This window comes from Electrona antarctica (assembly GCF_951216825.1).
Source record: "Electrona antarctica genome assembly, chromosome: 11".
Lineage (NCBI taxonomy): Eukaryota > Metazoa > Chordata > Actinopteri > Myctophiformes > Myctophidae > Electrona > Electrona antarctica.
Genome location: NC_136792.1, coordinates 22,448,293 through 22,470,607, shown reverse-complemented (window position 1 = coordinate 22,470,607; position 22,315 = coordinate 22,448,293). Strand labels below are relative to the sequence as shown.

Here is a 22,315-nt window from a genome sequence, read left to right as displayed (position 1 = left end):
TTGCCCATTTTCACTATGAATACAGGTTTGCCCTGAGATTTTGATTAGCAAATTGATTGTAAACCATTGCTGTATTGAGTCGTATCAATTAGTTTTAACAGAAAGCTAAATGATTCCTGATTCTGCTGGCTGATGCAGTGATACGTAGGGGTGTAATGATATAGTAACGGCATCGATTTTAATTTCAAGAATCGAAGTATATCAAAAATAGTTACTGTATCAATTTTAAATCATTAAATCATATATCGCCATGAGCCAATATCGTCCATGTATCGTCAACCATGTATCGTGATGCATATGGTATTGTGGTTAGAATGTATCGTTACACTTAACCCATTTTGGTGTTTTAAACATTATGTTATAATTTAGCTATTGAAAAATAGCAGATCTACAAGCTCATAGCGCGAGCTTGTAGGTCTGCTATTTTTGAAAAATCGTGAAAATATTTATTTCAGAAAACTGGAGGATTTAGAAGATTTTTTTTTAAATTTTGAGGTCAGGACTAAATGGCTTAATACACCCCTAAGTGATAGTGATCAAGTGGGTTATTTTCACTGAAAGTCAGCGATTGCGTGGGTCCCACATCAAACAAGCCATTCAATAAGTCATCCATGACACCAATAGTGAGAGAATGTAAAAAGTAAACATTTGTGTGTGTTTTTTTTTTTATTGAGGCTTATTGATCCATCATTGATACATAGCACAGTTGATGCATCCATTAAAACATCTTTAAGACAAAGCTATATTCATTAACCTCAATTCATCAAAGCTGCTCCCAATTTTGTTTTCTTCCTTCCAATTAACACAAATTAATTTGATCTCATTCAGACATAGGAAGCATTTGTTTTCCCAAGAAATACTGTCAGAATCTCCCAACCGTTTGAATGGAAGCAATTTCATTATCGGCGTTCATTCAGGATAGCACAAAGCGCTTTGGATCTCAGTAGACCGACCGTGCAGTAGACTTTGACTGCATTGTAGTGTAAATGATGAGCGGCATATTGTATCATAATGATACAATATCACCATTCTTTAAAGTCCAAGGTATGACACTGCCGTACAAAGGCTGTACATCCCAAAGAGATACCCAGTCCTATTGGTGTGTGTGTGTGTGTGTGGGGGGGGGGGGGGGGGGGGGGAGGCCAAATGGACCCGAGGAACAGAAAGCAGGAAGGTGGATGTGGTAGTGATGGTGTAGTCAGTGTGGCAGTCGCTGCACACTGAAGTCACATCCCCATGCCCCGCAAACACACACACACACACACACACACAGACACACACACACACACACATTCCAGGTAGTACGGCATATGCGTGTTGATGTGCGATTTTCATTGTCTCAAATGTCTGTTTATTTTCCTTTTGCTTTTTTTCCCCCCCCATCCTTAAAAAAAAGAAGAGAAATAGACAAAGAAAAGAGAAAGTAAAGAAACTCTCCTAAGGATGCTTGGCAGCGGGTCATAGGTTCATACGTAGATGCTCGGGTCGCTTAGCAATAATAGGGTACGCTTGCTGCTTCGCATGGCCCAGGTTGGCCCCGGAAGGCTGGCGGATGGGAAGGGGCGCCGACGCCTCTGAGCTGGCAGTGACATCCATCTGCTCTGAGGTGGAGAGCTCCATGGCCTGCTCCTGGGGTGCATGGAGGCTAGGTGCTCCTCCACCAGGGAGGAGAGGGCTACGGGCCCAGCACTCAGGCCCTGAGTATTTGACTGGACTGGAGAGAGGGAGGGACAACAGAACATTGTTGGTGGAGAACATTGTCGCAATAATTACATACTGTAATCGCCTGACTGCAGCTGTTTGGGGCAACTTTCAAGACTGGCCTGAAAAATCATCTATCAGGAGACCACAAGGGGAGGTAAAAGTCAATCAATCAAATCTGCTGGCATACCTGAGAGGTGTTCTTGGGCTCCCCAAAAAACGGCGAGGCGAGCGGATTTTTGGCTCAAACGTGAACCTGTCTTTGACGTGTTCCAGGATCGATGGAGCAACATATGTGAAACCCTACAAGGAGTGCAAAACATTTGTGTTTGATTATGTAATATCCATTATGCATGATGCCATGTGATATACCCGTCTTGTTCAAAGCGTTCTATAGTAGATACATTGGAAATATCTCACAACGGGTAAGGGCTAGTAAAAACTAACTAAACAAAAGCAGCATCAGCTGGAGTGCACAGTACATACCAGGAAGGCTTGGTTGGCGCTTTCACTGAGGGTTGAGTCGTCTGGACTGTCGACTGGCGTCTGACTGGTGAACTTTGAGTCAAACTGACTTACATCGTCTGCTGATTGCTGCAGAGACACAGAGGAAGAGGAGAGGAGATAAGAGATTAGCAGTTGAGTAGGAGCTGTCACGATCATGACATTTGAAATAATTTGCGATTAATGTTTAATTTTGGAATTGAACACTGGAACATAAATAATACAATTTCTGTTTAGCCTGTTTAGGCTTAAGGTCTTTACACACCGGGGGCGAATAATTTCAATTTTCATCATAAAGTCAATGCAAGCTTCCAACGAATTTCCACGGAGTGAAAATGTGGCTGTTCTTTTTTTGCTCTGCTTGCGGACAGTCGCTGGTGAATGTAATTACACCTCTGACCAATCAAAATGCGGCCCGCAGCTCTGTGCGGTCGGGGAGCTCACTCACTGCACCCTCGCCTCTTCTCCACGTTATTAACCTACCCTCCAGGCTCCACCACACCAGAGCTGTTGGGGGGAGCGGGGCACTTGTGTGCGAGCAGCAGCCACCAACGGGCTCCGCCAAACTTTGAATAATCGGGAGGAGTGGAGTGGCTAATAATCACATATACGCATCGCATTTAGATGTGTATAGGCAGATGCGCCAAAATTCACCGGCCAAATATTTCGCTTTTTCGGGTTGTTTATATTCGCCAGTGGGTAATGACCTTTAGTGAACAAAGATTTAACTGGGTAGATAATAGAGCACCGAAGTCCTGACGTCACATGATTATAATTGCAATTATCTCAAATAGGCCATTATGTAGAAATTGTGACACGCCTAACAGTTGAGAGGAGAGAAAAGTGAAACATGGTGAGATACATAGAAACATGAGCAGGTGTGTCCACTAACGAGGGCCTGAAATAGGAGAACACCTGGGTTGAATTGCCGTCTCAAACTCCAACCAAGTCATGCTAACCTAACAGGACATGTATCCTTGGCTACAACTTACCAAGAAGGGTTTAAAGGGAGGCTCCACTTTCCTGGCTAGCAGCTCCTCCCAGTTGATGTGTCTAAAGAATGGATGAGCCTGCAGGAAGGAAAGACCAACAATGTTGAAATTTAGGGGAAAAAAAGAGACGCATCACTTTAGATTCAGCTTCAGTGAGGAATGGCAAAATTTGAGACGCTAAAGGTAGTGGCACAGAGAACGCAAGACAAAGCTAAACTGGCCAATCGATGCACCATTTTTCTGCAAATGAGCAAGAAAACCAGCCAATCACAGACACAGGCGTACAAGCATTCAGTTGACAGTATGTGGAGAAAAAGATGTTTGAACAGTGAACACCACATGGCTCAGTGTTTAGTTCACATATTGTAGATTACCTGTTCCCAGGCTTTCTTGCACTTGCCAATCAGAGCAGTCACTAGGTGCGTTTCCATAAAGCCTTTTTTTTGCGCATTAAGGTTCTTTCGCAAAATCTCCTGGATGGAAACACCTCAAAATGCGCATAAGTCTGCATTTTTCGCAAAACACTTTTTCGCTAGAAGGTGGCGGATTTTGGGGCTATATCGAAAAAGTGAAATGCGCAAATGGGTTATGGAAACACTTGCGGAAAATATTTCTAATTAGAAAGCATTGAACTCGCATTATATCGCTTTTAACAGTTGGAAAAGAAAAAAACACACGCGATGGTGAGTATAGTGGACTTGTGGAGTGATCGAACGGGAGGGTGGGTGCGATGTGGATACATAAATTATTAAATTTACACACTCGAGTCTCGAAGCCTCTGTCTGCAGGCTGAGGCTCTTTTGCTCTCCCCGGTGAGGGCGTTCGCCGTTGATCATGAAGTTAGATCGGTGATATTTCTCCTAAACAGCTCGGAACGAAACGGACGAGAGGAGACTAGTCAAAATGGAAATGTACTGTCAAGTCGCAGGGCAGGGGTCCCGATCGTCCCTGTACTTTGAAAACGAAACTATACCAGCCCCTGTCTAGACAAAAACACACGCCTATTTATTTAACAGACAGCCTGTTTGAAAGACAGCCTGTCCCAGTGGCCCATCTGGACAGCGGACTTCATGCAGACATGTGTGTGTGTGTGTGTGTGTGACATGATCAAATAATCGTGTAAGATTATCCTGTAGTGTGATGCAGACAGGGCTCCAGCGTGCGACCTATTAGGTCGCATATGCGACTTAATTTATTAAGGGTGATACTTAAAATTGAATGAGGTCGCACAGGTGCGACTTGCTGGAAGGATGAGTGGAGGAAAAAAAAACATCCCGCAGTGCTTGCCCGTTCCATTGATTGAAAACATTGGACGTTCGCCTGACGCCCAGTGTTCAAAGAACGATCGTTCACGAAAACCCACAAATAAGCCCTTCAGACTTGGATGGTCAGAGCGGCGCGATTACATACAAAGTCAATTCAAAGACGAGAATTGCGCAAACGGGCGCGGCGCGACCTGCCGCGGTACAAACTGGACGAACCGAGGCGAATATATATTCAGGTCTGAACGCAGCTTATCCGACACAAATTAACTAATCTTTCTCAGCTGTACAATTTCACTGGAGCGCGCAGCGCGCATATCTAACTGCATGATGATCAGTCATGATCTACACAGACAGCCGACTCCCGACCCAAACACTGAGTGAAACTTAGTAAACGTGTTGTTTGATTAAACATGTGCCAAGAAAAATAGCTTCCAAAGCTTGTTATGTTTGCATCGAGGAGGTAGCCTATGTGTCCATACCATACGTGAAAATAGCTGATCTACAAGCTCACGACGCGTTGTGAGCTTGTAGATCAGCTATTTTCAGCACGCGGAGATATGCAGGCTCTGAGAGCATTCCGAAACTTTTGCCTTCACAATAAAAGCATGCAGCTTTCACAAGTTGGCCCATAAAGACAAGGAAAGGGATTAAGAATTTGGTGGCATTTCACATTGCAAAAGATTTTTTCCAAAATGTAGAAATATTATAATAAGGAATTAATTTGGATAATGGTAATGGAGATATTGTACAAATTGTCACATTATTAATCCAAAAGGTTTGGACTGCATTTAATTTTCAACACAAAACCTTAAACTGACTTTCTGTGTGTGGAATATAAATATTGCCTTTATTGACTGAGTGACTTTGTGGTGGGTTGAAACCATCTACAGTGTTTTGAAGTATAACCAGGTAGGTTGCTGTTTTTTACACAGTGACCTTTGTAGGGGGTTTTATGATTCAAACCTTTAATGGTGGAAACCACTACATAAATAAATGGCGCCCGATGTGGGGGCATGATAAGATCATGTATTAATACCACGCTATACAAAGAAAAAAATGGTGCTACCTAATTTGTGGTGGCACTACCAAATGAAAAGGTAGGTGGCACCAGTGCTACCTGTGAAAAAGTTAGTCTGGAGCCCTGGATGCAGATGCTATCAGATTTCAGACATCAAACGGTAAAATAAATGTCATAATATGCGCCTCTCTGCGCGTCTCACTTGACTGGCAAAATAGCGCCATCTAGGCCTACTGCTTATTTAATATCTCCAAAGAAGCGCATTTTGTCAGTGGATGGAAACAATCTTTTTTCGAATTACTTACTTATTCGCTTCCTATTTTCGAAATGTTTTGATGGAAACCCACCTAGTGTCAGTCAATGTTTTTACGGCATTGCTAAATGCAAGTTTTATGATCTTTTGTTGTGTCAAATGAAACAAATCACAAATATGTAATAAGCAGTTATGACCCCCCCAAACATTGTCAGAATGGATCATTTAAAATTGGCTGGTTTTGCCCTAGTGGGACTGATTGAGGGTAGCTACTGGGACGCAAGTCGGGACTTGATCACCCCGGCTGGGTCGCCTGAGTGAGGGGTATGATGTTCGAGAGACCCGAAACCCTGATGACCTTGGGATACATCACTGAGGATACGTCCCAGGTGCATCCATGTGATGTTTTTTGTTATAGTTAAAAAATATTGAACCAATAGAAAGTATTAAAACGTGATTCGGACAAAACCTCTTAACGCCATTGTACCCTCAAACAGCTAACTCCACCTCCTTAGTCCTCTCCCCCTTTCATGCAAGTAATTGACAATATATAAAGTCACAATACCAACTTTGATGAAGCAGTATTGCATTGTTTTAAAAATATAAGGTTTTCTTTATTGCTGAAAAATAATTTCATTTTCTAAAAAAATTAAAAAACAACAGAGATATATTACAATGACAATAATATCAGTACAAATTGCTGTCGTTTGTACAAAATACAATGTTTTCCTCTCACCTGCACCTCTGTAGCATCTCCTGCCCCAGCTCCCAGTCTGGATGACGCATTTCTCTTCAGCAACTGGACACAGGACAGTCGAGAGCAATACATTATTGAAAAGTATGTGAAATATATTCAGAAATATATCAGAAAACTGTATAATAACTTTGTGTAAACTCATCATTGTCTAACCCTAACAGAGTTGGGTAGAGGTCATGTTAGCAAAATAACTTGTGAACAGAAGGGAGGATTTTCAAAAACCTTTCAGGGAAAGATCAGAAGGCTGCCCCAGATAGTTGATTAATGTTTGGGTCAAAAGAAGGTTACAATCAAGTTCAAGGTCTAGTCAGTCATATTTCAGGGGGGAAATGGCATATCTGACAAATGGTAGGGTTGGCGCTTAAAATAGCTTTCTCCATTTCATTGCAATTACACATTACATTCACACACTGATGATGATGCAGTTAATTTCTTGGCATCTTGCTCAAGGACAATTCAACCTGAAACCATGAGGAATCCAAGACGGCCACTCTACCTCCCGGTCACTGCAAATGCAGTCTTTCTAGTTTGTAGAATGGTTTTTAGGGTTTGTAGGGGTGTCACCCGTTACCCGTTTTAGGAGATCTCTAGCTTCTTGTGTGAGGTATGGTGGAAGGTTCAGCTTGCATTTCAAGATCTTGTCAATGGTCTTCTTTCGGTTTTCACCAGTAAATGGTGGCTAAAAAAGAAAAAAGAAATAAAAGGAATGTAATGTAATTACAACAGCAAGAAATAAAATAAATATAATTACAAGAGCAAGATGGAATTAAAGTGGGAAAATTGGTGTTTAATTAATTCTTTCTGTGCTGCTAGTTGGTAGCATAAATGTAGTTAACCTGTGCCAGCGCCCACGTTCACTTTAAGAGGATCAGTTTCCTCCCCGTTGTATGTTAATCAGTTAATAAAAACAAACTATCAGACAGAACAGTTTAATCTAAGGGGACTGAGGGGAGCTGATAAAGGTGTCCAAAACAAATTAAATGAGGGACGCTGCAATGATATGGTCGCCGCGCAAACCTGTCAGCTCCCAGTGCCCCTAAATTCTCCTTTGAGTTTTCACCCCTTTTCTGCCCAGTTTAGTCAATGCCAAGTGACAGTTTCTTCTTTTCACCTGACAGTTATGAGGTGTGCGCATTGTGTTCAGAGGGTCACGTTATCTGTGACTAACCAGTAGGAGTCACTGTGTAGTGAGTGACATGGACAACATGGTGCCTTGCTGGTTTCCACCCAGAAGAACCCCTGCCAGTTGTTCTTTGGAACAGCCAGCCAAGCAGTCTTTAATCCAGGTCACTGCGGTGGTGGGTATTTTATCTCTAGTAGTTAACCTTTTAAATGTATATATTAATGTGTTGACCTCACCGCTCCTGTAAGCATATCATACATCAGAGCGCCCAGACTCCACCAGTCAACTGCTCTGTTGTGTCCACTTCTCATTAAGATCTCAGGAGCCCTAAAAAGCATTAGCACAGATTGTTAAAATAGACATGTAGGAACGAGGAAGCATTTGAGTAGTATACACAAGCGATGATGACCAACATGCGTGTGTGTGTGTGTTAACTGTGAACGAATGAGAAAGGGAGGGAGAAATGCTGACTTACATGTATTCGATAGTACCACAGAAGGTGTGGGTGACGGTTCCATCATGGATGGACTCTTTGCATAGGCCGAAATCTGTCAATTTGACGTGTCCTGGAAGAGAAATGATACATCATAACGAACTTAGGACTAGATTTCAGGAAAATTATCCTTACAATTTCTATTACTCAAATTCTACAATAAATGTGTGGATGTTTGGCCCTGTATAGTAATACATGTGCACACATACACACACACCTTGGCTGTTAAGCATGATGTTCTCAGGCTTCAAGTCTCTGTAGATGATGCCTTTCTGATGTAGGTGTCCCAGGGCCATGGAGATCTCTGCCAGGTAGAAGCTACACAGACACACACACACACACACACGAATAGCTCAAGAACCTGATGTTGGATAGGAAATTGTGGAGGGCAGCGATCCAGGAATCCCGAGTTGGTGTTGGCTATACCTCACTCTGGCAGCAACTAACTAATAATGCAGGGATGCATATTTAACCCATTAAGAACCGAGGCTAAATCTTCTAAAAATGTCTTCTACATTCTAACAGTTTTCTGGAAGACTTATGTTGTTATGCATGTTATCAGTGGTTCTCAAACTTCTTCATGTCGAGGACCCCAAAAATGATATGAATTTGGCCGCCGACACCTAATCCTTGGTTCTCAACTTTGTTCTTTTTGCATTATTTATTTTTCATAAAATGCCCTCTTATGCCATATGTAAAGCCCTTTGATTTGCCTGTGTGCATTCCAAAGACGTTTTGCCTATTACGAGATACTCACCAGGCCGTGTCTTCCATGAAGATACCCTCCCTCTCCAACTGCATGAAAAGCTCTCCACCTGCAGAGTCCAACACAACAGCATTAGAGTTCTCAACGGGGCTGAAAATTAAGGCCCTAACTGGGCTGGCCCGAGGCTCAGCTCAGCCTGAACAATTACCATACTTTTAGGCCCGAAAACCCGAAAGGGTGTCATTGTGTGCTTAATGTCCTCAAAGTCACACCGAGTTTCAATTTGGCCATTGACGCCCGTTGCTATAAGGTCGGACAGCAACAAACTAGATATCTGAGTAAAGTTCACTCTGAGCATCCAACACATCCACTTCCATTTCCGTCTGGTTAACCAAAACATTTTGATTTTTTTCTCCACGGAACCCGAGGCTCAGCCCGTCCCGACTAATTAGTAGTAATTAGCATACATTTTGGGCCCGGGCTGACCCAAAAACGTTGGGTCGGGGAAGAATGAGGACTCTAAACAGCATTAGCTAAACTGGTTCTGAACGTCGATTCAATGGGTCCACTAGGGCTCCAAATGGACCGTTACAGGTCTGTAACTATCAGAGTTGAATGAACACTAAGGGTTTTACAGTGTAGCCCCAGTCCCACAGATCACATCATCAAATCATATCAAATGGTTGTTTGCAGCCTGGTGCATATCGTTGGCGAGCAGACACCTCTTACCTCCATATTTTGACTTAGTTGTTTTGACATTTAATGCCATATTTGATTATAGTACAGTGTCACACAAAAACATCAAAAGTAGCTCATCGATCTTCTACTTTTGCCGTTAAATTATTAATCCTGAAAAGTAACAGTTTGGACATCAGGGTTTCCACCTGACAGAAATTATATAAAACTATGATTCCTTTAAATGAAAGGAGGAGATTCACTGCATTAGGCCATGACCCCCATTTGATACAATTTCTTTAAATCTTTGAACCTATTTTTGAAAATAAATATTTTTAAGTTAATACACCAATGATTGTATACAGTACTAGGTGTTAACCCACATATTTTAAACACTTTACATCTAAAGCCGTTACAATGAGTCCACCCAAACACGAAAACAAGCCTATCAGTATTAAGAGACAGTAATGTCTAGTGGGTTGAATGGAATCTCTGGAGACAGAAGAGTGGGTGGAAAGAATGACTAGCCATCAATCTTGTTGTGAACTGGGCATGGTGTCGGAGTGCATGCACAAGTGTAACAAGTGTTAAGAATGTATTAGTAGGCCACAATGCATCACTTTATGACTGCAAATTCCCTTTTTTATTTAACCTGTTCTGACGGTTTTGACATAGCTAAAACAGAGTTAAAAGTGGTTAAACTATGCAGCTGTATGTTTCTGCATGCATTGTGTGTGTGTGTGTGTGTGTGTGTGTGTTGCTTTATACTAACCACTGAGATACTCAAGGATAAGGTAGAGCTTCCCCCCTGTCTGGAAGGCATAGATGAGGTCCACAATGAAGGGATGCTTCACCTCTTCTAGAATATTCCTCTCTGCCTTGGTGTGGGCTGTGTCCTTAGCATTGCGTACAATCATAGCCTGTTGGATGGCAAAACACACGCACACAGCATGTCACAAAGGACGAGATACACTAGGAAATGAGAGATGGGGTAGAAACCGATTCAGCAGGTTCTTTGGCAGCAAGATTTGCTACATTGTGTGAATTGTGAAATCAACAAACCTGAGAAATGTTCCATCAATTTAAAGGAAAACTTCATTCCCCAAATGACCTTTTTCTATCAATTACTGACAACCCATAGCCACAGGAACTAGGGTTGTGGCCGCACCCCTTTTCACCACCCAGAGTTTGAGAATAGTGCTGCACAATTCATCGAAAAAAGATCGAGGTCTAGATTCAGACACCTATGCAATCTCATTTTGTGAAGAATCGTGCGGCTGTCCAATTCATTTTAGTTACTCTTATGTTTATTTATTTTTAATAAATATTTTCATGGAAAAAATGAGAATTGTGTGAGAATCGTGATATCAATTATTAAGAGGAAAATAGAGATTCACATTTGAGGAAGAATCGTGCAGCACTATTTGAGAATGAATGAATATTGCTCCAAAAGTAATCTGTCACGGTAAATAATAATGGGATTGGGGTATGGGAATAAAAGAAATAGGCCTATTTTAGTTTTAAATATTCAAACCGTACAGCTGTTTTGTTATTATGATGAAGGCACTGTCTGTGACACATACATGTACAGTATTATGCATACATATTACCTCTCTGTACTGGTAACTTTTTGTTGTATAATAGAAGCTGAAATATTCTGTCTAATACCCAGGCAAATAAATAAAAAAAACACTATCATAATACCTAGTAATTCAACTACATATTTTGATGGTCATTATGCAGTATATAAATCAAGGTTATTGGCAGGCACCACTGCACAGTGTGCAATGCACACCACTTTGCAGTTAAACAATCAAATCCCATTGGTGGAGATTTGGCAAGAGTGCAAGCTGTCATTAGGGTCATGTCAGCTAATCAAGCAAGTGTGGCTATAGGCAGAATCTAATAGACTGAGACAGTCTTTTTTCTTTTGTTGTTAACCCTCTTATTGCTATACCTAATTAACAGTGGATTGATTCTTCAGCCAGCATTTTTCAAATGTTTAATTTGTCATTTTAATGCCAATAGAAAAATCCGCGATATACACACTATATCTCATTCTGACGGGGCAAGACTATAGTATTGGGACAATCAGTCCTGATGGTGGCGGTAACGTCACCATTTTGCCGATTCTGACCAAAAGGAGCGAGTGAACGATGACCACATCCGGTTAGGATCAAAATATCCGGCAGTAGCTTTGCTAGTGTGCCACAATGAAAGATGTCCGGAATGCTAAGCTATCATCGTATTTCTCATAACTAAGTCAAATTAAGCTCTAATCAAGCCCAAAACATCGCATTTTACGCAGCGATGCATGCGCGATCACGCGCGTGCGCGATCGACCGTGCACACGCGGATTTTCGGCCGGTTTTAGGAAGATTACATCGGCCGTTAGCCAAATTAGCTAAAAAATGCTACATTTTGCGACAATAAGCTCCCGATTATTGGGAATCAATCGATTACGTCAATTACGTCAGTGGCCATAAGGGATTTATTGATTTCATTACGTCAATTACGTCAATGGCCATAAACCAGTTTTAATAGTCAAGACTGCAGCAGAGCAGCACAAATGGCAATCTACCAACTAGTGGTCATATCTTACCCAACCACTGGCTTCAAGGACAGCACATATTTGCAGACAGAAACAACAGAATTCAATTTCCATTTGTTATTGTCGTCATATTATTAAGAGTAGAGCCAGACTGATATTCCGGTTTTCCCGATATATCGGCCACTATTTTACATTGTTGTGGATCATTTCTTGTACTGTACAGTAGATAATCAGCCATGTCAACAGGGACAGTGTGTGTGTTTGGCAAGTACCTTCTTTAGGACTTTCATAGCGAAGATTTTGCCTGAAGCAGCTCCAACAACTTTTCGAACCTGAAAAACCTGGACAGGAAGAAAGTGGATTAACACGTCACTATGAAATAAACCGTTCAGCACTGTCGGGTGGACACCTCGTATGTCGAAAACAGTTACAAAAATAATCTAAAATAGTGAAAGTAGCCGATCTACAAGCTCACAACACGTCGCATCGTGGCGGTTTGTGAGCTTGTAGAGCTGCTATTTTCACTACTTTTGTGCGACGCTTGTATGAACTACCAGGCCATTAGTTTACGAAAATATATACAAAGTTGAAATATGGAGAAACAAGGTTCCTGCCCGACAGCAACGAAATGTAGCAATTGCTTCACATTAGAATGGCAAAATCAAGTGTGTGAATGTGCAGGTTGTGTTGGGGGAACATTCCGCTTCTTGAGTGCCATCAACAACCGATAGTACATATTATTTCTGTCAGGCAGAAACCTCTTATCTCCATATTTTAACTTTTTGTGTTTTTGTGTGCCCCTTGATCATACTACAGCGACACACAAAAGTATCAATAGTAGCAGATCTGAAAGTTTGAAAGCTTTGAGCTTGTAGCACTGCTACTTTTGAATTTGAATCCTGAAAATTAACGGTTTTGGACATTCCACCTGAGACGATGTGCTGTCTTTCATGTAGTCCAGGTGAAAAGGATGTGATTATAGCTCAGGTGTTGCCTGAATTGCTGAGCCATCACTCTGACGAAAGCATGTCAGTGAGTTCATTCATGCACGTTCTTACTCATATCTTCATCAACCACACAAATACCTTTCCATAACCGCCTTTTCCTAGAACTCGCAGCAGTTCAAAACATTCAGGTCTGATGTGTTCGGTTCCTTTGTTGACGTTGTCCTCCGATATCTCGATCTTCTCACAGTCGTCCATGTTGCTGTGTGTGGAGAGAGAGCCAACAGTACTGGGTCAATTTCAAATACCCGCCAGTTTCACAAAGCTCATACTCACGTCGCGTCGCAGACTCACTCACACATGACAGACATGCACGCAGACGCAGACACACAGACGCAGACACACACACACACACACACACACACACACACACACACACACACACACACACACACACACACACACACACACACACACACACACACACACACACACACACACACACACACACACACACACACACACACACACACACACACACACACACACACACACACACACACACACAATACATGCATGACGGTAAGCACTTACAACTCAAATCCGCTGCACTGCTCCATGAAATCATTGATTTGAGCCTGGCAGAGGAAATAGAAAATAGCATGTATTTAATTACAGATCTCCACTGAAGGGACTGGCTGACGGCTGGTGTACGAACAATATGAATTTAGTTGCATGTCTATCTTCATTAATCATTGCCTTTCATCGCAATGTTTCATCACTTAACTTCTGTGTGCAGCTGCTGTTTAAATAAACAAAGTGGTCCTACAGTGCTTTGTCTGTCATGTTGTAGATTAGACTTACAGATGCTAATAAGTGTCCTTTCAATAGTGAAATCATGAGGGGGTGCAATTCACGTGTTTTAAACATGTCATAATTTGTGATGAACTTGATGAACTTACTTAGTCAGTCCAAAAGGCGTTCAACTTTGGCCGTGCTGTACTTTATTAGAAATGCTTAATCCTTGCCACATAAATGTTAACATGATGCAAGACATTAGGCAAGAGTGTGTCCGCTCAGTCAACAACGTGAGGAAATCCACAGCTGCCACGATGGAACCAGAAAAGACTTCACTCCTGAGTCCTCTAGTAAAGCATGCCATGCTGTAGCCCCTCTCGGCACCCCCGGTTGAGCTCTTTTCATCGTTCACCCGTAGGGTCTCTCTGCAGTTCGTAAGCCCACAATAGGACGCAGCTGTACATAACATCCGTTGCGGCCGTGCTGCGGCCTGGTGGTGGTGGTGAGATGTTTCAAAAGAAGCATAAATCAGCTATAGGAGACAACGGAAACGTCAGAGAATTTTCATTTGGCGCAGAAGCCGTTAAGTATTTTTAATCTTTGTTTGACCGTTTTGGCTGCTCTGAAATTCTCTTCCTTCCTTCCTTGACTTCCTTATTGACTTCCCATTGTACCGCCTCCAGCACCGGGACTGGCTAGCTGAGACAGAGCAGATCAGAGACAGGAACGTAGGGACGCGCAGCTAGCCAGTCCCGGTGCTGGAGGCGGTACAATGGGACGTCAATAAGGAAGTCAAGGAAGGAAGGAAGAGAGAATTTCAGAGCAGCCAAAACGGTCAAACAAAGATTAAAAATACTTAACGGCTTCTGCGCCAAATGAAAATTCTCTGACGCTTCCGTTGTCTCCTATAGCCGATTTATGCTTCTTTTGAAACATCTCACCACCACCACCAGGCCGCAGCACGGCCGCAACGGAGGTTATGTACAGCTGCGTCCTATTGTGGGCTTACGAACTGCAGAGAGACCTAGCTCCTTTCGGAACCCTACGTTAAAGTTTCTGACATTTTGATGACTTTATGTAGGGTTCCTTATCACCGGATTCAAGCGACATGGGATGCAATCTGATTTCCCCTGACTTACCCCTGTGCTGCGGTGTGGGTGTCACGCTGACATATTCCAAAAGAACCATATGAACGCTATAGGAGACAACGAACCCTCTCACCCCCCCCGCGAACGGCTCAGAAGCCGTTAAGTATTTTTAATGTTTGTACGACCGTTTTGGCAGCTCTGAAATTCTCTCTTGTTGACATCCCATTGTACCGCCTCCAGCGTCTCGGTTGGCTAGCTGCGCCTCCCTACGCGCCTCGTAGGCGCAGCTAGCCAACCGAGATGTCAACAAGGAGGGACCGAAGAGAGAATTTCAGAGCTGCAAAAACGGTCGTACAAACATTAAAAATACTTAACGGCCTCTGAGCCGTTCGCGGGGGGGGGTGAGAGGGTTCGTTGTCTCCTATAGCGTTCATATGGTTCTTTTGGAATATGTCAGCGTGACACCCACACCGCAGCACAGGGGTAAGTCAGGGGAAATCAGATTGCATCCCATGTCGCTTGAAGCCGGTGAGACCGGACCCTACGTGGTAGGTCCAAAGGAGCTCAACCCGGGGGGTCCGGAGACGGGCTAAGAGAGACCCTACGTAAAGTAACATCCAAATTTCCGAAACTTTACGGAGGGTGCCGAGAGGGGCTAGCCATGCTGTGAACTGTGCGGACTGGGGACCCAATGATCATTTGTGAATGTGATCTGTGAGTGCATAGTTCACTAAACTGTACTGCGTCTGCAAACCCCTGCAGACAGCAGACTGGCCTGGCCTGGCAGCAGCCAGATCTGGCAGATCAACTGTTGCATTGCTACTAGAAAGCAACCAAGGCACATTGTTCACTGACTGCAGCAGCGGCGCCTCGGTCAAGCTCTGTTCCCGGGCAGCTGTACAGTTGAGACATGCATCGCATACTACTACGATCGATAGCTGTCAAATTGCAAATCCCGGCTGACTGTAGCATTTGCAGCAAAAGTGCCACACACACGTCACCAATGGACCAACGCAACACATTTGACAGCTCGCGATCCATGGTGGCTGTCTGTCATCATGCATGCATGCAAGCTAACATTAGCCTACAGTTTCATTGCTGTCAAAAAAGAGGCCCGGACAGCATCAGCTGCAGTGCAACCAGACGGGCCTGTGTGTGCGCGAGCCTAGCATGCTAACAGCTACTGTACTGTTACTGTAGTGTACACAGACAGGAACAGTTTGCTGTCAAAGTCCCTGCAGTCAGTCAGTCAGTCAGTCAGTCAGTCCCCCCCCCACACACACACACACACACACACACACACACACGAGACACACACATACACAAGAACGCGGATTTTTGTTTTACTGAAGTACCTCCTCAATCTCATTCTCATCATCGGAGACAGATTCCTCCGGCTGGTCCAGATCGATGTCGAACACAGCAGCCATGGCTGTGTGTTTTGGTTCAGATTGCTCGGCGGCACAGTGAGAATAGCCCTGCTCACCCCACACCTCATGGACAAACACTAACACACACCGCCGCCATAACCGGCTACTACGCGGAGCGTGCGCACTGCGCGGCCGGCCCGGAGGGGCGGGGTCGACTCAAATTCACATTTTGTTGTATGTGTCACACAGAAACTGGTGACCCATCGTGTGCGGTGACTCCGGGGTCGCTGTTCGATCTTCACAAATACAAATAAAAATCCAAAGAAAGGTTGAAGTGTAGCAGATACGGTCGCCCAGTAAAATCGTTTTTTACCTGTACTTTTTAAATTACCTGTACTTTTGAACAGAGAGAGAGAGAGAGAGAGAGAGAGACAGAGAGAGATTTTACCTGTACTTTGATTATCACCCATGTCCCATGATATCAGACATAATCATATTCATATCATCCGACACCCGTCTCGCACAGACGCACAAGTAGGGCCATAAGATTGCACACCTCGCGTCAACAGGCTTTGATTGGTGAATTTACCCGGTACATGTTTTCAAAGCGAACACAGCGACCCGTCCTAAGGTCACAATTGTGTGTGTAACACAGGAGGGGAAGGAAGCGCGCGCCGCACAACTTCCACACCAGACAGACATGTCAAACTTGGCTTTTTCTTTCAAGGCATTATGATTTTCTCTCTCGTTTCGCTCTCTCGTTGTTTCCCCGAGGAAAGAAAGGCGTGCACGAGTCAACATTTGTTTGTAGTTGTTCGGACTGAAGTACCGGTATGTCCGTTGTTACATTGCAGCTGGGACAGTGTGGTAACCAGGTGGGTGAGGAGCTGTTTGGCGTCATCTGTAACGATGCATACGAGGCTCAGAGGAAAGGATACAGCGAAGCCTGCGTGGAACGCTTCTTCCACCAAACAGCTCACGAAGGTAAAAGTCCGGAATTAAACATTTACTTGAGTAAAAGTACAGAAGTATCCTAATCAAAATATACTTAAAGCACCCAAAGTAAAAGTAGGCCTACTCGACATTGTGCAGAATGTCCCATTCCACAAGTTCAAAATGCATTAAAAAAAGTATTTTGCAATTTTCACTCACAGCCATTAAACTGATTAAAGAGTCAATTTGGTTCCTAACTATCAATGATTTAGCTGGGGAGGGGACCCCTAGAACCTGAGCAGTGGAGGCACTGGAGGGCTCTCTCCTCTCTCTCCCTCTTTCTCTCTCTCTCCCCCTCCACATACGTGAGTGCATTATATCTTGTCGTTTCCCCAGACCTTGTGGCCAGGGCAGTACTCATTGACATGGAACCCAAGGTGATCAATCACAGCATGTCCAAAGCTGCCAAGTCTGGTAGATGGAGATATGGAGATCATTCCTACTTCAGCCAGAAGCAAGGCTCTGGAAATAACTGGGCAAATGGGTAATAATATTTACACAACACAGTTTGACACTTAAAAAATGTCTGTTGAATGTGATAGTATTTAATGGTTATATTTATAATATGGAGATTGACAAATGAATGCAAACAAAGTGGATACTGCAAATGTATACCTATAAATAACGATTGAAGACTGAGTGCAGTTTTGTTTTAAGAATTCTAGGGCCTATTACTGGACTGTTATTTGTATACTTAACCCATTGATGCCTGGTGCAACCTATACGTTGTTCTACCCTTGATGCCGGCGCTCTCTCTGTGCTCTCAGCTATTGTTATAATTTAGCTATTGAAAAATAGCAGATCTACAAGCTCATAGCGCGCCACCGAGTGGCGCGCTATGAACTTGTAGGTCTGCTATTTTTGAAAAAACATAACTATTTAAAAAGATAATGAATCAAAATTTGAAGGTTTTCAGAAACCTTAGGTCAGGCCCTAGAAGGCGTTCCCAGATTCAGCCTCAGGTATCAATGGATTAAATTGGCCATAATGCTGGTCCTCTTCTCCAGGTTTTGTGTGCATGGTCCACGTCATAGAGAGGCAGTGGAGGACCTGGTGAGAAGAGAGGTGGAGTGCTGTGACAGACTGGCAGGGTTCATGGCCATGATGAGTGTAGCCGGAGGCACAGGGTCCGGGGTCGGCACCTACGTCACCCAGTGTCTGCGAGAGGCGTACCCCGACTCCTTCATCCTCAACCACCTCACCTGGCCCTATAGCACTGGAGAGGTATGGGGGACTGATGCCAGGTTTTAAGTTGCACATCCTATTGTGCAACTAAGAATAAATAATGTTTTTGCGTACAGTATAATGCTATGCACATACTTGCACAGTGCAATCAAATGTAATGTTAGAAGAGTATGGGCCTTAAAACTGCATCAATCCCCGATCTCTGGAAAAGCCAATCGATGAATTGTTTTCTTCTCCCGTTTTTCTTTTAGGTGATAGTTCAGAACTACAACTCTATCCTAACGCTGTCCCACCTATATGGACTGTCGGACGCCATTCTGGTGCATGAGAACGACACGGTGCACAGGATCTGTGCTCAGCTGTTGAACATCAAGCACATTTCTTTTAGTGACATTAACAGGGTTATAGCTCACCAGTTGGGCAGCGTCCTGCAGCCTGCACTCACCACCGATTCCTATGGAGCCTACAGCAGAAACCCCTTAGGTGACACACACACACACACACACAATAATAAATAAACATATAAGTCAAAAGAATATACCGGTAGACAATGAGCCCTCCAAACAGTCTAAAAACTGTTTGCCTCTGCATGTTAGCAACACCTGCACCTAATTAGGGCCAGGGTTAAATAATAAATACCCCTCCCTGTAACCATGGCAACCATGGCCTGACAAATTGACAATGCCAGCACCAAGGCTCAAATGGCTCTTACAAAGCTATTAGTAGATCTATTTACACTAGTTTGGGTGTAAATGTCTAATCTTTTGGGTCTCAACCTGAAAAGTTTGGGAACCACTGCTTATAGTGCCATTATCAAAAGCACTTTACAATTTCTGTTGCGTTGCATTCACACGCTGTCACTTACTCATCTCTCAGGTGAGTTGCTGAGTAGCCTGGTGTGTCATCCTGAGTACAAGCTACTGAGCCTGAGCACCATTCCTCAGATGGCCAGCTCCTCTCTGGCCTACAGTGTGTTCAGTTGGCCTGGCCTGCTCAAAAACCTCCGCCAGATGCTCATCTCAAACGCCAAGATGGAGGAAGGTAGGTTTGGACTGAAGTTCTGTTCAACATTGAGCATGTCATTTTTTTTAATGCAAAAATACATTAATTCAGTTATTTTAGATTAAATGTGACAATTCTTTGCAGAAATAATTGATTTAAAGTTCATTTCTACTGTATTTGAGTTAAAGGGTAAGACCACTTTTTTAGAGGTTTGGGTTGTTTTCTTACCTTATTATGGTCAAACTAGTCCAGTCCAGGAGTTATTTCGCTCCATAGTGCAGTTTTACAGAAAATAACGTTATAAAAATACCAGCCCATTGACTTCCATTGTAACGGGGAAACAGCTCTCAAAGTCACTATTTTAGTACGTAAACAAACACAAACAAAGTTGTTTCATACAATATAGAGCAACACCAAAACTCATGTGGTTTTATTTCTTCATAAAAATGGTAACTTCCTGTTGATTTTACTATATGAAGATCTGGATCCGGATCCATGGATCCAGTCCGGGTTTTCTTCTGAATAAAAATGGACAAATCAACAGGAAGTTAACATTTTTATGAAAAAATAAAACCACATGAGTTTTGGTGTTGCTCTATATTGTCTGAAACAACTTTGTTTGTGTTTGTTTACGAACTAAAAGAGTGATTTTGAGAGCTGTTTCCCCGTTACAATGGAAGTCAATGGGCTGGTATTTTTATAACGTTATTTTCTGTAAAACTGCACTATGGAGCGAAATAACTCCTGGACTGGACTAGTTTGACCATAATAAGGTAAGAAAACAACCCAAACCTCTAAAAAAGTGGTCTTACCCTTTAAACATTGAGAGAGCACTGTACTTGCAGCTTGTTGTAGAAGGAATTCAGTATGAAGCGAGTGTGATAAATGTAAATCTCTGCCCTCTGTATCCTGTCTGTCTATCCTATATAGGAGCCACTTATTTGATTGTTGCAAAACATGTTGCAGTTAAGTACTTACTGTCAATCCAGGCCCTCATCCACATTTTGTTCTCCATTTGTTTTCTTGTTTCTCAGGTATAGACTGGCAGGTGCGTGCTCCTCCCATCCCTGCTGGAGGGAGTGTGAGAGGATCAGGCTTCAATGCCTCACTGGCCAACCTGCTCATACTGAGAGGCAAAGATGTTTACAGTGCAGACACAGGTCAGGAATCTAGTGTTGCACACCAACATAGCAGATCTACAACCTCACAACACGTTGCAGCGTGGCGCGTTGTGAAATTGTTAGACTATTTTTGGTACATGACACCAGAGACGAAATGTTTTTATAATCCCCCCCCCCTCCCCCCGCTGATTGCAGGCTAGTCGTGTCCGCCTCAGCAGGTTCTGTGTTCTGTTGCTGGGACGGCGGAAGGTTTCAACAGCAGGCTGGCATCGCTGTTGCCAGCCAGGGTCTTCTTGCTGGTGGTGGTTTCATTGTGAACAAGTAGCCTAAGCAGAGTACAGTACAATTCCTCATGGGGACCGAGACCCCTGGTCCAATTCCTCATCTGGGCCGAGGCCCCCTGGCCCCCACAGACTCTACGTCACTGCATGCCACAAGTCTACTGTCTGGCATTATACTCACTGGATAAAAGATTGCGAGCAATATTGAGGACAATTACTTAAGTTATTGAATCAAGCAATTGGCTTTTGTTCGAAGCGTTTTTTGCATGTTGAAAGTGTATTTTCTTTTGTACTGTATGAGTGTAAGCACCAGGTGGCGTTATAGGGACAACAGAAAATAGTTAATAGCACTTAAAATTGTTTCCATTCTGAGAACATCTTTCAATATATAGTGTGTGTGTGTGTGTATGTATATATTTATTATTGTTTTTAAACTTATCTAAAGAATGTGAATGACTGTATGTACACAGGGAGCTTTCAGGATCCAACCCTGTACACCTCTTGGCTCTCATCAGAAGAAGCTTTCAGCCTGTGGAAGTCTCCTATTCCCTTTAATAAGTACGAGAAGTCTGCAACCCTGGTCAGTAACAGCCAGACTCTACTCCAGCCCCTTGATAACATGGTGGGAAAGGCTTGGAATATGTTTGCTTCTAGGTGAGTTGGCGCACATTATATGAATGAACACAATCTCTGCAAACTGAATGCAGGATAAACTTATATTTTACTCAAATGTCATGTCCCTGAAATTCACAATACAATGTGCAAAGAGTGGTATTTTGTTAATTTTGGCTGTAGTGATAACTTCGGTATAAATGTGTGTACAGGGTAAATGCTAATCTATTCAAAATGACAAATTACCCTTTCTTCCTGAAATGCTATGGTATTTATACTTAAATGCCTTATTTTTTTCCCGTGTTATTTTACTTTGTCCCAGGGCCTACATCCATCAGTACACAAAGTTTGGGATCTCTGAGGAGGACTTCTTGGACAGTTTTGCATCTCTAGAACAAGTAATCTCCAGCTACAGACAGCTTTCCTAGCTTTGATAAACAAAACATGCACCTTTGGTTGTGCTTGTGGACTTGGGAGATGAAATGAACAGTTGATTATCTACCGTACGTGCATAATGTATGTAAATGGATAGTTTTGTTTTGTTTTGTTCTCGTTTAACTATAACTCAGTCATAACAATAGTACACCATAATATTACTTCAACATTTCTCTCAAGTGAGCTGCCATATTAAATTGTATTAAATTGCTGAGAAGGTACAGGTGTTTTCCTGTGGTGAGTGTGATGACCTAAGCTTCAGGTGTGTGACTAGTATCTTTCCATTAGAGCACAATAGTCCGGCAGCCGGGGTTGTAACTTGTGGGGTGGGAAATTTGGTATAGTTTTTATTGGCCTAAAATATTGTCTATATACATACTCATGAATCCACTTGCTGACCGGCTGTCGGTATTGAGCAATGTTTTTATAGGGGTTTATATGTGACCAT

General features: G+C 43.0%; 2 protein-coding genes across 2 annotated transcripts; one reads left to right on the top strand and one right to left on the bottom strand.

Annotated features, from left to right (window-relative positions):
• Positions 1 to 630: 630 nt before the first annotated feature.
• On the bottom strand, positions 631 to 16,473 carry rps6kb1b (ribosomal protein S6 kinase b, polypeptide 1b). The gene is made up of 15 exons (XM_079515123.1): positions 16,224 to 16,473; positions 13,577 to 13,620; positions 13,124 to 13,244; positions 12,311 to 12,379; positions 10,260 to 10,407; positions 8,864 to 8,921; positions 8,324 to 8,424; positions 8,089 to 8,179; positions 7,850 to 7,940; positions 7,062 to 7,169; positions 6,470 to 6,532; positions 3,198 to 3,275; positions 2,188 to 2,295; positions 1,892 to 2,004; positions 631 to 1,714 (listed from the first exon to the last, which is right to left on the bottom strand). The coding sequence occupies exons 1-15, from the start codon at positions 16,296 to 16,298 to the stop codon at positions 1,459 to 1,461; spliced, it is 1,524 nt and encodes a 507-aa protein (XP_079371249.1). The 5' UTR covers positions 16,299 to 16,473; the 3' UTR covers positions 631 to 1,458.
• Positions 16,474 to 16,803: 330 nt separating this feature from the next.
• On the top strand, positions 16,804 to 22,088 carry tubd1 (tubulin, delta 1). Its single transcript, XM_079515124.1, has 8 exons — positions 16,804 to 17,222; positions 17,568 to 17,715; positions 18,239 to 18,455; positions 18,668 to 18,899; positions 19,293 to 19,457; positions 20,453 to 20,578; positions 21,291 to 21,474; positions 21,755 to 22,088. Exons 1-8 carry the CDS (start codon positions 17,072 to 17,074, stop codon positions 21,858 to 21,860), a joined length of 1,329 nt encoding a protein of 442 aa, XP_079371250.1. The 5' UTR covers positions 16,804 to 17,071; the 3' UTR covers positions 21,861 to 22,088.
• The last annotated feature ends 227 nt before the right edge of the window (positions 22,089 to 22,315 follow it).